Genomic DNA, 13893 nt, shown 5'->3' on the forward strand with positions numbered 1-13893 from the left:
AAACGGAGCGGGCTGGATGGCTCACTCCCAGTCACCCTCTAAGTGTCTCCTACAGCACTCAGCATGACACTGTCAGCTCTCTGATCCCACCTGACCTTTAGAGGCCAACACACACCTTCCTTCTACCCGGGGTATGCTAACTGGAGAAACAAAACTGATAGTTCAGGCAGATAACAACTGGGATCCTAACAAGACTCCAAAAAGCACAAAAATGTGGTACCTGCTGAATATGGCTTTGAGGGATCTTTTCCACTCCAAAGTTCTTATTCACAAAAAGAAGAGCATAGATGTAGCCCATTCGTCCATAGAGCATTTCATTTGGAGCGTGGAGGTCAATCTTATTTAGGTGAATTAGCCTGGCAATAAAAATATATGCTTAAGATAACTTGAAAGGGATTGGGTAGTGGTAGATACTTAAAAATGGTACATTTAAAAAATACACACACACAAATATATATTTAAGTACTATACATTAAATTACTATTATAGTTATTTTTTTTAAAGATTTTATTTATTTGAGAGAGAGAGAGAGAAAGATAGTGAGAGAGAGCAGGAGTGGGGAGAGGAGGAGAGGGAGAAGCAGACTCCTTGCTGAGCAGGGAGCCCGATGCGGGACCCCAGGATCATGACTTGAGCCGAAGGCAGATGCTTAACCAACTGAGCCACCCAGGCGCCCCACTATTATAGTTCAACATTTTAAATATATGAAAGATAATTTAATATATAAAAGGTGAAAATTATCATATATTAATATTATAAATTATATTATTATACATTAAGTGGGCTCAGTCAGACTGAGGGTAGTCAGGGTAGTCAGGCTTCAAAAATTAACCCTCAACTAAATTTTTCTTCAGTTCACAATGGAACTGACAGACAAATTCAACGAATAAAAGAAAAGGCATGTGTGGCTGAGGCTACCTGGAGCCTCCCTAGTTCCTTTGGAGGTATGCCCTAAGACCAGAGAAGCTAAGAACGGCTGCCCAGTACAGCATTTAGTCTGGAAAAGGACTCAGCCAACCTCAAAAGGTCATCTATTTCCATAAAATGAAAAGCCTGCTGCACCCCCAGTTACCTCCTTCTTTGGTCTATTTCTTAATACGGCATCAGGCCCACCTGAAGTGTTTCTGTACGGCAGCCTGACCCACCAAAATTGGTAAAACGTGCAAATGCCAGAGTTATCAGTCAGCCTCCCTGTCTTCCCAGTCTCCCCCTTCCAGTCCTTTTCAGAAATAACCACAGTTACCAAATTCTTGGATATTCCTAGAATTCCTTTATGCACATGTAAGCATCAATATGCGTATCTATAAACATATCTCCCCAAATGTTCTGTGGTTTGCTATTTAACCATACATGTTGACAAACATTCTGTATCAGAGTAGGCTCTTTATCATAGCTGCATAGTATTCCACTGAATGGCTATAATTTATTAATTCTCTATCGATAGACTCAGTTCAGCTTTTCAGAAAAGTTGTTTTTGGTTTTGGCTCCAGGTAGGATGGAGTAGGCACACGCCACCTGCCTGTCCCGGTAAATGCAGCTCCAAGACCTGGAGAGAACGCACAAACCAGCTACGTGAGGACTCTAAACAGTAAACAGTAGCAGGCAGAGTGGGGAAGACCAGAATTTGAAGCACCACCAAACCAGTGAGTTTACCATATTTTCGCCAATGGTATTCCCCTGGCTTGAATTCAGAACAGCCCCAAACCTGGAAGTGGGCACCGAGAGCTGAAAGAGAGAGTCCCGGAAGAAACGCTTTAGTTCTGTCTCAAGAAGGAATTAGAAAGGGAACTCCTAATACCAGGGAAGTGCATAAAGCCCCTCAGTTTTATGTTTCCTTCTTTTCTGTTTTCTCACACCCCAGGCCACAAGCAATCTCATGGGGGCGGCAGAAAAGAAGGCAAGAGGAGCCTACAGACGCCACGTCAGATGGGAGGAGCTGTGGTCCCAGGAGGGTGGGTGGACCCCCACTGCTTCACTTCTCTCTCGCCTCCCCATCATTTTGGCCCCCGAGATACAGGCACAGTCGTGCAACTACTTGGCAGAGTGGGGTAACCAAAGCCCCAGATTTCCTTCCAGAGAACCAACATGGGAAGCCCCAGGAAACCAGAAAGCAGGTGAGATTCAGAGGGAAATAAGCTCAGGAAAGCAACCATATTTGCAGTCTAAACTCAGAGAATGAACCTTTCTTCTTTTTGAGGGGGGTTGGGGGGATGGGGAGGGTGTAGGAAAGCAAATATGATAGGTAGGGAAAATGTTTTTGTTATTTGGATTTTTTTTTAATATTTTATTTATTTATTTGACAGAGAGAGAGAGAGACAGCGAGAGAGGGAACACAAGCAGGGGGAGTGGGAGAGGGAGAAGCAGGCGTCCCGCTGAGCAGGAAGCCCGATGCAGAACTCGATCCCAGGACCCTGGGATCATGACCTGAGCCGAAGGCAGACACCTAACGACTGAGCCACCCAGGCGCCCCATGTTATTTGGATTTTTATCACATGAAATTTTGAAAACACATCTCAATTATCTCTATATTTTCCTATATATTTAATGTGACACCATTTAAGTTATTACAACAATATAATTTTGGGTGAGACTTGAGAAAATGACTCCAGCACACTGGAAAAGTATGAGGGAAGAGCCAGGGAATTTCAGGAAAAGAGCAGTAATGAGAGGACATCAGTCCTACCAAATAATGGCTTTGTCATCAGGTAGCTAAGGACACTAAACACACTACCTGATGACAAAGCCATTACTTGGTTGTAAAATTCTCTTGTTGTTAAAGTAGTTCAGTATAAGCAGTGCCGTGCATGTATCTCGTCGAACTTTAGTCTATGCACTAGGAATTATAAGCATATAAGCAGTATGCTTATAAGCTCAGCAGAACATAAGCACTATGATAAGCATGTGAAGTATCCAAAGTCACACCCCTGGGGTGACTGGTTATATCTGAAGTGTTCTGATCCAGAATCACCATTCAGAGGTGGCACTTCAAATAACTTTATCAAAATCTACACCAGAGGATTTGCTGATAAGTATAGGAAAAAAATGTTAGCAGGTGGCTTTTTGTTGGTGAAATGAGTGGTGAAGATAGGTGGAAGGTCTGGGAGAGGGCAGAGGCTCTACTACTGCTGGTTGATGAATAAGACCTAATAAGATTGTCTGGGGACAGCGTGGTTTTCTCCGAGCCACAAGAACAGGGCAGGAGACTACTTGCGTGTATGTGTGTATATCTTCTTCCTAATCAATGTTTATATACTTGGTTTATTTGGCAGAATTTGGTCTACTGCTTGTGCTTTCATGGGGGGGGGGTAAAAAGCTCCTACTGCTAATTTCTGGAGGCCACTAATAGCTACAAACCCCCCCCCCCCCCCAAAACAAACAGGCAAAGAAAAACCTAACAAATACTGCCACCAAGCAAAACCAACAGGTATATCGAGAAGAGTGTCCTTGCTCCCAAGAGAGGGCACTCGTGAAAGTGCAGATAACTCCCCTCTCCCAAGCCTCCCCTCCACTTCCATAAACCAGTGGTGAGGGTAGGGAAACACTCACAATTTGAAATGAAAAAGCCATGTTTTAATAACCAGAATGAGATGCTTTTAGTGACTGAGAAGGGCTAACAGTTATGAAACAGACTGAGAAAAAGCTATAAAAGTATCCTTAAGGGAATTCACTCCCCATCAGGAAAAGACGGGTGTGAAAAAGCATGGTGGGCTGCATTTACTGACAAAGTTATATTACACCTCCACAAATGGAGGGATCTCATCAAATTGGTTAAACATAGTATAAATATAAGCAATAACCTCACAGTGGAATAGTCGATATCTTAGGAATAGGGACATGGTGGCCGAAGGTTACTTTTCACTTTCTTGTATACTTTGAGTTTTTCCCCAACAGGGCTGTCTGGAAGGTAGAATTATGGGCCATTTTGTTTTCTACTTCAGTATCATATGTGGACACACACACCCCTAATATTTTTAAAGAACTTAAAAACATTTATTAAGAAAAATTCTATTTTTTTCTCATGCTACAACTGGCAGCTCAGTAATGTTGAGATCTTAAGAAAATAAAATCTTTTTACTGATACAAACTCAACTGTTGTAGTAAACAGAAGGAATATCTCAGAGGTTTAAGAATTTATTATCAAGTTTTAACCTAAACATATCAAATCGCATAGAATTTACATATAAAAAAGCACTTTACTTTTATAAAAGGAATTGAATTATTCAAAAAGAAAAATTCCTGTGAATTTTTTAAACAAATGGCTCTACGGAAGTTACTTGGGACAATTACTGCATGAACTCCAAAGACGTCCTCACCTACAATGTGTTTGAACCCCATTTCCTTTATTTGCCAACCTTACGGATCGTATTACCCCTAGGTGGCGATAAATAATTAGCATTCCAATTATTTTGCAGCCAAACTCATTTGCTTTTGGGAAGTTTAAAGTAGACGACAAATACCTTTCAAATACTTGAAAATGAAGTATTGCTTAGAGCATTTGTTAAAATAATACTTTACAGTTTAGGGTAAGAAAGGAATTATTCCCTTTTTTTCTAGATTTGAATTTAAGTCATTAAAACTCCTGAGCTGGGTCTGATGATTACTAAAGGTAGGACTTTAACTGCAGGGTTTACATGCTATATTCTCAAGATAAAGTGAAGAAATGATAGCATTTGTAAATCATAAAGGTTATTTTGTGTTTTCAAAAACTCTCAAACCCAGAAGCACATCATTGCAGCTCTGTTTGTTTTGCTGATACTAACAGCAACCGATCTTCAGAAGAGACATGTCACTGAAATGTCACTGAAGGAAGACAGGAAACATAAAATCAGGATAGTTCTGTTCCACTCCTGGCAATAATTCCCCTGGGTGTTACTCGGGAGGGGAGTTTTTACCTTGTATCATCTAAAGGTTTGTAACTTCTAAAAAAGAAGTCCTTTTCTTACTCATCACACTACAAAAGAGAGTATACACTTTCTGACCAGAAAGCCGAAACCCTTTGTCCTTCTGAATAGTGGCCCCACAGCACTAAGTCTGTCGGGTTAGTGACTTAGTCGGGTCTGTAAATAGGCAACACTCTCTGAGTAGTGGCACCAACTCTCTGTGCAGAAGGAAGGTGAAAAGGAGCACTGTACAAACCAACCAGCAGGGAAAATCAGTGCTATTCATTCTCTTCCTTGCCACCTGTCCCAGCCACCTGCAGGACGTTTTGAACACGAACAGACACGCGCGCACACGTGTGCACACACTCCTTTTTGGGGAGTCACAGACTCCTCCAAAAAAGTGTAGATATTCTCTCCATGCTGCATACAATTTGGGGATTTTATACCTTTGGAAGCCCTAAGATTCTCCGGGCCCCAAAGTTAAGACTCCCTATCTTAGGGAAACATTGACTTCTTTGATCTCTAAAACTCAAAATTAGGATTCGGAAAGACTATTATATGAAGAAACTATAGGAAAGGCAAGCGGAAAAATGATGTTGGTGGTGAGTGCAACACAGAGGCCACACAGAGAATGTGAGGGTCTCTGAGAGCTCCAAAGGCCTAGGCGAGAGGAGAAAGAAGGTTCAGTAAAAAGTAAAACCAGCAAGTGGGTTTATTAAGTACCTCATGACATCAAGTCATTTCAACTGAGTTGCAAAGACTTACAGATTTTTCCCTTAAAAGGGAGGAGATGTGAAAGCAATTTACACATAATTCCTTTCTTCTTCCTGTTCTGCCATAAACTCTAGAAATCTGAAAAATCAAAACTGTGGCCATAAATGGCCTACTTTCCTTTCATTATCTACATTCTATATGTTTAACCTTAACAAATCCACTGGCTATAAATAAAATACTGTTGAAACATTGTAAAAGTTTTGAAAGATATAAATAACAAAAACACCTTTGTTATCAGGTATCAAAAAATTTTAGTTTACTTGCAAGACTGTTTTATAATAAACCAATATTAATATATGGTACTATGCCCCAAGACTGTTTCTTACAACAGTAGGCCCTAAAATGTCATGAGGAAAAGGGTTGTCTACTTGACAGGTCTGACAAATTCCACTCCCTAGAGTCGCCGGAGTTTCCCCCATGTATCAAAAGCTACTGATGACTGAGCAGCCAGTAAAGGTGTATGTTTAACTTTGCTTAGATAGTGTTTCCCAAGTCTGAATACACAGATCTTGTTTTTATTTTTCACACAGCAAACTATTACTATCTGGCTGTACATGAACTGAGAAAGGCTAGCATTACATATAAAATACTGGGACCACTACAGCTTATTTTGATACTTAAGAGTGACTCACTGAATGAGACTTCCTTCTCAGCCACTAAAGCGGATGTGTGGCTAATGACCTTAAACTGGCTGTGCAAAGAAAGAGAAAGGTAGTTTCTGTATTGCAAAGTTAGATGGTGTATGCATTTGTCAAAACTCAGCAAATATACATAAAACTTGGGCAGCTCACTGTGCGTAAACTTTACATCAAAAGAAGAAAACTAAACAGATATTGAACTCTAGTAAATGCTATATATGCTTTAATATTTAGAAGGGTACTGATGTCTGCAATCCACTCTGAAGTGCATCCTCCGCCCCCAGAAGGATGAATAATGGATAGATGGATTGGATATGTAATAAAGCAAGTATTGAAAAATGTTAATGGTAGAATCTATGTGGGTAGATATATAGTATTCATTATTGTTTCAACATTTCTGTATGTTTGAAATTTTTCATAAAATTTTGAGGAGGAGAAAAAACTCTAGTTATTAGAATTTTAACCCAAAAGTCTATTAATGAGTGAATAACATAATAGAAATATTATTATGAAAAAAAAGTCTATTAATGAAATACATACCACTGTACAGTGTAAAATTAACCAAAGATCCTTCACAAATAAAATCAGTGATGATAATACCATTCTAATAGTAACTTATAAGAAAAGGTAGTGGGAATCAAAACCCATGGTCAAACTGGAGACAATCACTGATTACAATGCTGCTGGACCCAATTAAAAAATGGGTGAGAGACCTTAACAGACACTTCACCAAAGAAGCAATGCTAATGGCAAGGAAGTGTATAAGATGCTTCACCTCCTACGTCATCAGGGATATGCAAATTAAAACAAGACACCGCTACACATCTACTAGAATGGCCGAAACCTGGAACCCTGGCAAGGATGTGGAGCACCGGGAACTTTCATTCATTGCTGGTGGAATGCACAATGGTACAGCCACTTCGGAAGACATCTTGGAAATTCTTAAATACCCTTACAATATGATCCAGCAATTGTGCTCCTTGATATTTACCCAAAGGAGCTGTAAACTTGTGTCTGCACAAAAACCTACAGAATTGGATGTTTACATTAGCTTTATTCATTAACTGCCAAAACTTGAAAGCAGCCAAGATGTCCTTCAGTTGGTGAACAGATAAACTATGGTACATCCAGACAATGGACTATTACTCAGTGCTAAAAAGAAATGAGATCGCATACCATGAAAAGACATGGAGGAACCTCAAATATATATTACTAAGTGAAAGCCAATCTGAAAAGACTACATATTGTAATGTTTCCAACTACGACATTCTGGAAAAGGCAAAAGTATGGAGACAGTAAAATGCTCAACGGTTGCCAGGGGTCAGGGAGCAGGGAAGAAGGATTAACAGGCAGAGCACAGTGGATTTTCAGGGCAGCGAAACGACTCCATATGACAATATAATGATGGATACATGTCATTATACATTTGTCCAAACCCACAGAATGCACAACACCAAAATGTAACTAATGCAACTAATATAAACTATGGACTCTGGGTGATACCAGTGTGTCAGTGTACGCCCGCCCACTGTAACAAGTGTATCATTCCAGTGGGGAATGTTGATACTGGCTATGCACATGTGGGGGCTAGTGGGTATAGGAGAAATCTCTGTACCTTCCTCTCAGTTTTTCTGTGAACTGAAAATTGCCCTAAAAAGTAAAGGCTATGAAACAACAAAACACAGCCAAAAACCTTTGCTGGAATTGCAACTCTCTGCGTGTAAACACGCTCGGTGGGAGCCTAACAGCACCGCATGCAGAGCTGCACGGCAGCCCGATTTCTTAATAGAATTCTTCCTGCTCAACAAACTCTAGTAAAACAGTAATTGTAGTTTATTAGTACATAAGTTCAGTAATTCTTCATCATTCACAAGCTTCTAGTGGGCTACCCCGATCTCTATTAAAAATAAAAATCTGGATTTGCATGTGATTTGCTCCTAAGAAAAGCAATTTTGAGCCAGTTTGTAGTCCATGAGGAGGCCTTCCCCCGCCCACCACAGGAAATGAACCACATTTGTCAAATTATTGATCGTGGATAGCACCTTGGATTCGTAATCCCAGGATTAGGCTTCTGATCTCATTTTTGTTATTAAACTGATGTTTGATCTGGTGTGTGTCAGTGTCACGACATCTTACAATAAAATAGGACTATAATGGTTGTTCCTTAACTACATCGGAATGATGTGTGATGGGTGATCAGATGACAGCAGTAAGATTTACTGCTGAGGGAAAAGTAACTTCACTAAAATGTTCTTTTGCTAACATACTGAATTAATAGTAATGACGCCTCGGTAATAATCCTCAAAAGATACATGATTACCGGGTGATGCAGTCTTCCGCCTGCTTCTCATTGTTCATCTTGTGATACACCACCGCGCCCACGGCCAGGGGGCCTGCATCCCCGCAGAGGAAGGTGATGGAACGCTTGGTCAGACTGTTCAGACTTTGCTTTACATAGCCATGGGCCATCTGGAGGTAAGCGGGGTCCCCGAACACATCATGGAGATGTAAGTAAAGCAGAGCGATACCTGAGAAGCAAAGAGAAAATAACGTAAAGATGAGGAACGGACTGGTGACTGTACTGCTCTGGTGTGTTGCCAACTCGGCAGTGTTGATTGTTGATAAACCATAACACATATGTCAACTCTCCGGAGGTTCAGATGACCTTAGTTCTAGACGCAGCTTAATTAGCAAGCAGCTCTAAGACCCAGACCCAGACAGCTGCTGTTTCTTCAGCATTGCAACCATAAATAAGAGACACTCTGAGACCCTCAAAGAACTCTGACCTAAGTTTATTACTAATCCTTGTCCTACTCCGACTAGTGTGTGTTAATGTATTATTCTTGATGGTTACATGAAAGGTTATCAAAACCACGGTTCTAAACAGTCACCTGTTTATTTAACAAATAATCATTTACTTAATAAACAAGTAGCATTTGCTCTTGCGAGCTAAAATAAAGACTATGGAGTGAAAAACTCAATTTCTCTTTATAAATAAGTTAAGTTTTTGAGTGAGAAGGTAGGTAGAGTAACCAAATTCCCTACTCCCAGGCAGGGATTATATCGTTCCAGGCAGGGATTATAAGAAAACTACTAAGTTATGTGAGATCTGAGAAAATAAATTCAATTCCTCCTTAATTATTTTTTTCTCTGCCAAGGACCAGGCCACTTTAGGAATAATACTGTAAAAACTGCCAGTGATCTCTTGCTCCGGGCCGTGCTCGATTTGCTTCTTACCCTGCTCTTGAAGCCGGCTGTACCTATAACTGAGGCGCTGTCTGAATGCCCTTATCCCAAGTGCCTGTCACAGTAGATAGAGCCTCCCTCTGAAGCTGACTGGTCTCAGGGCAGACTCAAAGATGTGGAGTAGGGAACCTGCCTGCCTGCAGCATTTCCAGAAACTCATTTCTCCCCTTAAAGTACATTTTCCATCTCATTTACCATTTTTAGAAGATACAGAGCCTCTGTTTAAATCTAAATTAATAGAGCCCATCTCTTCATGGATTTCAGTGCAGTAAAAACGCAGTCTGCAAAATTACTTTTCACTGTACTGAGGACAATTTTAAATTTAGATAGTTTTCTCATTTTGCATGGGTAATCTCCAAAGCTTTGTGCTACAGACAATTCAATTTCACATGTATATTAAGGCCAAATTTTCCTTTCCTGCCAAAGTTAATAACCTTGTCTGCTCTTTCAAAGTCGCTTGGTGTTAGTAATTCCACAAGCTGATGATCAGACATACCAGTGCTAAAGGTTTGTAGACATAAGCGTACAAAACCACGTATGTAAGAAAAAAAAATCCCCTTTTCACAAATGATCAATGTCAAGAGCTTCTCCTACAATTAGGTTCTTAAATGGCTTCATCTCCATCCACACCAGGCATCTGCTGGTGATCTGTTTAAATTGTTACCCTTTCATTTCGGCCTCCTAGTCCCATTGCTGCCTAAACTCCCCTAATTAAGTTCTGTAAGCATCACAGCCAGATAATGACATGACTGAGGTCTGAGAAAATACAAAGTGATTAAATACAAGCCCAATGATTGTTTTCCTTTTCAGACCTTTGTCTCTCATTATCAACAATTCCTCTTGGCCTAAATCTTTAACAAACAAAACCCATTAAAATTTGCAATTGTAAGGTTGGATGCATTTCTCACCGCTTCTCCAGTCCACAATTTTAATTCAGATGAAAAACATTTTTTTCTTTTTGATCAGCAGAGAATTACCTTTCCAGCTTCTGGGATTCCACAACCCCAGGTTCTGGTTCTCTCCTTTTTCTCATTCTGGGCCTCAGTGTCCATATATTTTGATTAAGCAATCTGCTGCACCTTGCAGTTTACAGGGTCTACTTCCTGTCACAAAACACCCATGACGAAAAGGGTTTCAAGTGAGGAGTGCTGCTGCCAATTCAAAAAAGTTTCCTGGACAAGCCTACTAGAAATCAGTCCAGGTCCAGCGTATAAGACAAAATATGGAAGTCAAAGACATTTAATGCCTCATCAGTATTGCATACCCCATATGCCCTAATTTAATAGTAAAATGGGGGAACTGAGTGTGGCTAGAGGCCTTTTTTTTTTTTTTTTAAAGATTTTATTTATTTATTTGACAGAGAGAGACAGCCAGAGAGAGAGAGGGAACACAAGCAGGGGGAGTGGGAGAGGAAGAAGCAGGCTCCTAGTGGAGGAGCCTGATGTGGGGCTCGATCCCAGAACGCCGGGATCACGCCCTGAACCGAAGGCAGACGCTTAACCGCTGTGCCACCCAGGCGCCCCTAGAAGCCTTGAACCTAATCCTTATGACCTTCCAACCTTTAGCAATATTCATGCACACAACATCACCTCTGCATAAATGCCGAATGCTGAGAGGTAACTGGCAAGGTAGGAAATAAAGACACAACCTCAAGGGCTCGGCTGGGAAAACTCACCCCGTTGCCTTATATACACTCGCAGCCCTGGCCTCAGTCTATCTTTCAGAAAACTCTTTTCAGGGGCACCTGGGTGGCTCAGTCTGTTAAGGGTCTGCCTTCAGCCCAGGTCATGATCCTGGGGTCCTGACAGCAACCCTCCCTGCTCAGCGGGGAGCCAGCTTCTCTCTCTCCCTCAGCTTGGGCTCTCTCTCTCTCTAATAAATAAATAAAATCTTTAAAAAAATGATTTAACAAACTCTTTTCAAATGTAATTTTTATCAAAATAAATTTGTTCTTCATGGAAAAAGTCAAATAGTACTGCAAGGCTTAATATGCTCCTCATCCACCAAGATATTACTATGCCTCTAGGGAAGGGCCAGACTTGGGAGGGAAGGGTTACAGGTGTACCCATTCATAAACTCCTTATCAAGTAGGATTCCAGTCTCTAAAGGACATTTAACATAATGAGAAAGAACACTGTACTGGCTTCTAGGATAACAACCATCAAAACTGGCCATGAGACTCAACACAGGATGATGTATGGATTTAATCTTTTTAATGTTTCCTTTTTTAATCACAGGATATGCTACTTAATCAGAATATTCTGGGCTTAAATTTGAGTAGTGGATAAAATTTCTTTCTATATTATTTGCTAAGCAAAAGTTAGGATAAAGGAGATTTGCTTCCTTCTTCTACCCTTTCACCTTTTCTTCTAGAACAGAAAAGCCTGAAGTGAGATTTAAATTTTGATGGCATTTAATTGTAAAAATATGCTCCAACTCGTTTTAGGTTTTAGGATTATTTTATTAAAAAAAAAAAGAGAAACTTGCTCCCCCCCTTTTAAATTTGGAGGGATTTTGACATTTTCATTGACATAAAATTGATGTTAAATATTCTATTTCTTAGATGGTTCACTCTGTGAGATAACTACTGTGATTAAGCTATGAAAACGAATGCTTTTTTGGTCTGAATTTCACTGTTTTGTTAGATTCGCTTATATATATGACTTAAATGTATTGACATATTCTAAATGGGAAAATAATCCATATCAAGAGAGATAAAATGAGAAATGAGAAAAGCAAAATCTAATCCATTATTTGCCCATTAATCCCAAACGCATTAAAGATGACCAATAAAGCATTTGGGATAAATAATTCTGTTAAGTAATGAGTACTCTCCTTCAGGAATAAGAGATTATTCCTACTCTGGTTGGTCATACTTCATTCCCTAAAGGGTAAAGTTGTAATAGGGATACCACCTCTATTTTACATGCAAAACAGATAAATTTAACACCAGTAAAAAAAAATCAATCAAGTACCTCTTAGAATCAAGCATGTCAAGTCAGTAAATGTTTTAGAAATGCCATGTTCGTTCTTTAGTTATTCACAGCTTTGGAGACTGGCTTGGTGGAGAAAGAATGGACAGAGGTGGAGAGAGTATCCCCTCCTTCCCAGGAGGAAAAATATATCATCAAGGAGAAGAAGGTACGGATGGGGTGTGGACCAAAAGGGGAAGACTGAAATAGAGCCTGTGCATAGTACTCCCAGCAAGCAGGATCGCCCGAGCAAGTCCATGTGGATGGAAAGGCTAGGGGATGACATGGTTAGTAAGCACAGACTCCTTGGGGGTTCAGATTATTAAAAACCAGACTCAGAAATTTAGGCTTGGGGCGCCTGGGTGGCTCAGTCGTTAAGCATCTGCCTTCAGCTCAGGGCGTGATCCCGGTGTTCTGGGATTGAGCCCCACATTGGGCTCCTCCGCTGGGAGCCTGCTTCTTCCTCTCCCACTCCCTCTGCCTGTGTTCCCTCTCTCGCTGGCTGTCTCTCTCTCAAATAAATAAATAAAAAATCTTAAAAAGAAAAAAAAGAAATTAAGGTTTGACGCTAATCTATGTTTGGTTTATGTAAAGGAGTAGTATTCCCCCCAAAAAGCATTTTTTTAAAAAAGTAGGCTCCACGCCCAGCATGGAGCCCAATGTGGGACTTGAACTCACGACCCTGAGATCAAGACCTGAACTGAAATCAAGAGTGGGACGCTTAACCAACTGAGCCCACCTGGATGACCCAAAAAGCATTTTTCAAAGAAAACCCTATGGGTTAGTCCAGGTCCTCCAAGAAGGGACTAGAACATGTACGGCTTTATTAGGGAACTGGATCCTAGACAGATACCACATGAAGAGTGCTGCAGGGCCTCACACCAGCAATTACAGGCTTTGGCTGGTTAGCAACATATGCTGCTTCCACTGGCAGCCCCTGGACTAGAAGAGGTTGCCTCACCTAACGACACTGAAGTTGAGAGGTTTAACCCTCCTCGGAGTCCAGAAAGAGAGGGATGCCAGATATGGGTGAGCACTAGACATGTCTAACACAGGGCCTGGCAGTGGGGAAGAGGCAGAGAGAAGGTTTGAGATGTTCATCAGACATCCATGGTGAGAGCTCAAGTAGGCAGCTGGAAGCATCTGGCGTTTAGGGAAGAGAGGCTGGACAAATGTCCTCCAAAGGTGTGGGGAATGATGTGACTCCTGGAGGAGTCAGTGATTCTATGAGGCACTTGAGCAGCAAGTGGACTAGAAGACTCATCAATCCAATGTAGGTAGGGGTTGCTTTTAATAAGAACAAACACAAAAAAACGCCCTCCTGTCTGGTCTGAGAGAGCAGAAGAAACCCAGACATATATTACTTTGATCTTACAATTCCTA

At 40.8% G+C, this 13893-nt stretch overlaps 1 protein-coding gene and 1 long non-coding RNA gene across 3 annotated transcripts in view; one reads left to right on the top strand and one right to left on the bottom strand.

Annotated features, from left to right (window-relative positions):
• LOC113250508 (uncharacterized) overlaps positions 1–13893 on the top strand; it is a 127387-nt gene that overhangs the window by 106493 nt on the left and 7001 nt on the right. The window contains exons 9-11 of the long non-coding RNA XR_008956464.1: positions 1491–1643; positions 1862–2114; positions 2304–12679. This is a non-coding gene — a long non-coding RNA (uncharacterized LOC113250508). The remainder of the gene's footprint in view (positions 1–1490; positions 1644–1861; positions 2115–2303; positions 12680–13893) is intronic.
• LANCL1 (LanC like glutathione S-transferase 1) overlaps positions 1–13893 on the bottom strand; it is a 38249-nt gene that overhangs the window by 10653 nt on the left and 13703 nt on the right. For both annotated transcript variants that reach the window (XM_026492033.4, XM_026492032.4), the window contains 2 exons: positions 8613–8820; positions 221–356 (listed from right to left, as the gene is read on the bottom strand). In XM_026492033.4, coding sequence (XP_026347818.1) covers positions 221–356; positions 8613–8820 — 344 coding nt within the window. The remainder of the gene's footprint in view (positions 1–220; positions 357–8612; positions 8821–13893) is intronic.

This window comes from Ursus arctos, unplaced genomic scaffold (genome assembly GCF_023065955.2).
Source record: "Ursus arctos isolate Adak ecotype North America unplaced genomic scaffold, UrsArc2.0 scaffold_1, whole genome shotgun sequence".
NCBI lineage: Eukaryota > Metazoa > Chordata > Mammalia > Carnivora > Ursidae > Ursus > Ursus arctos.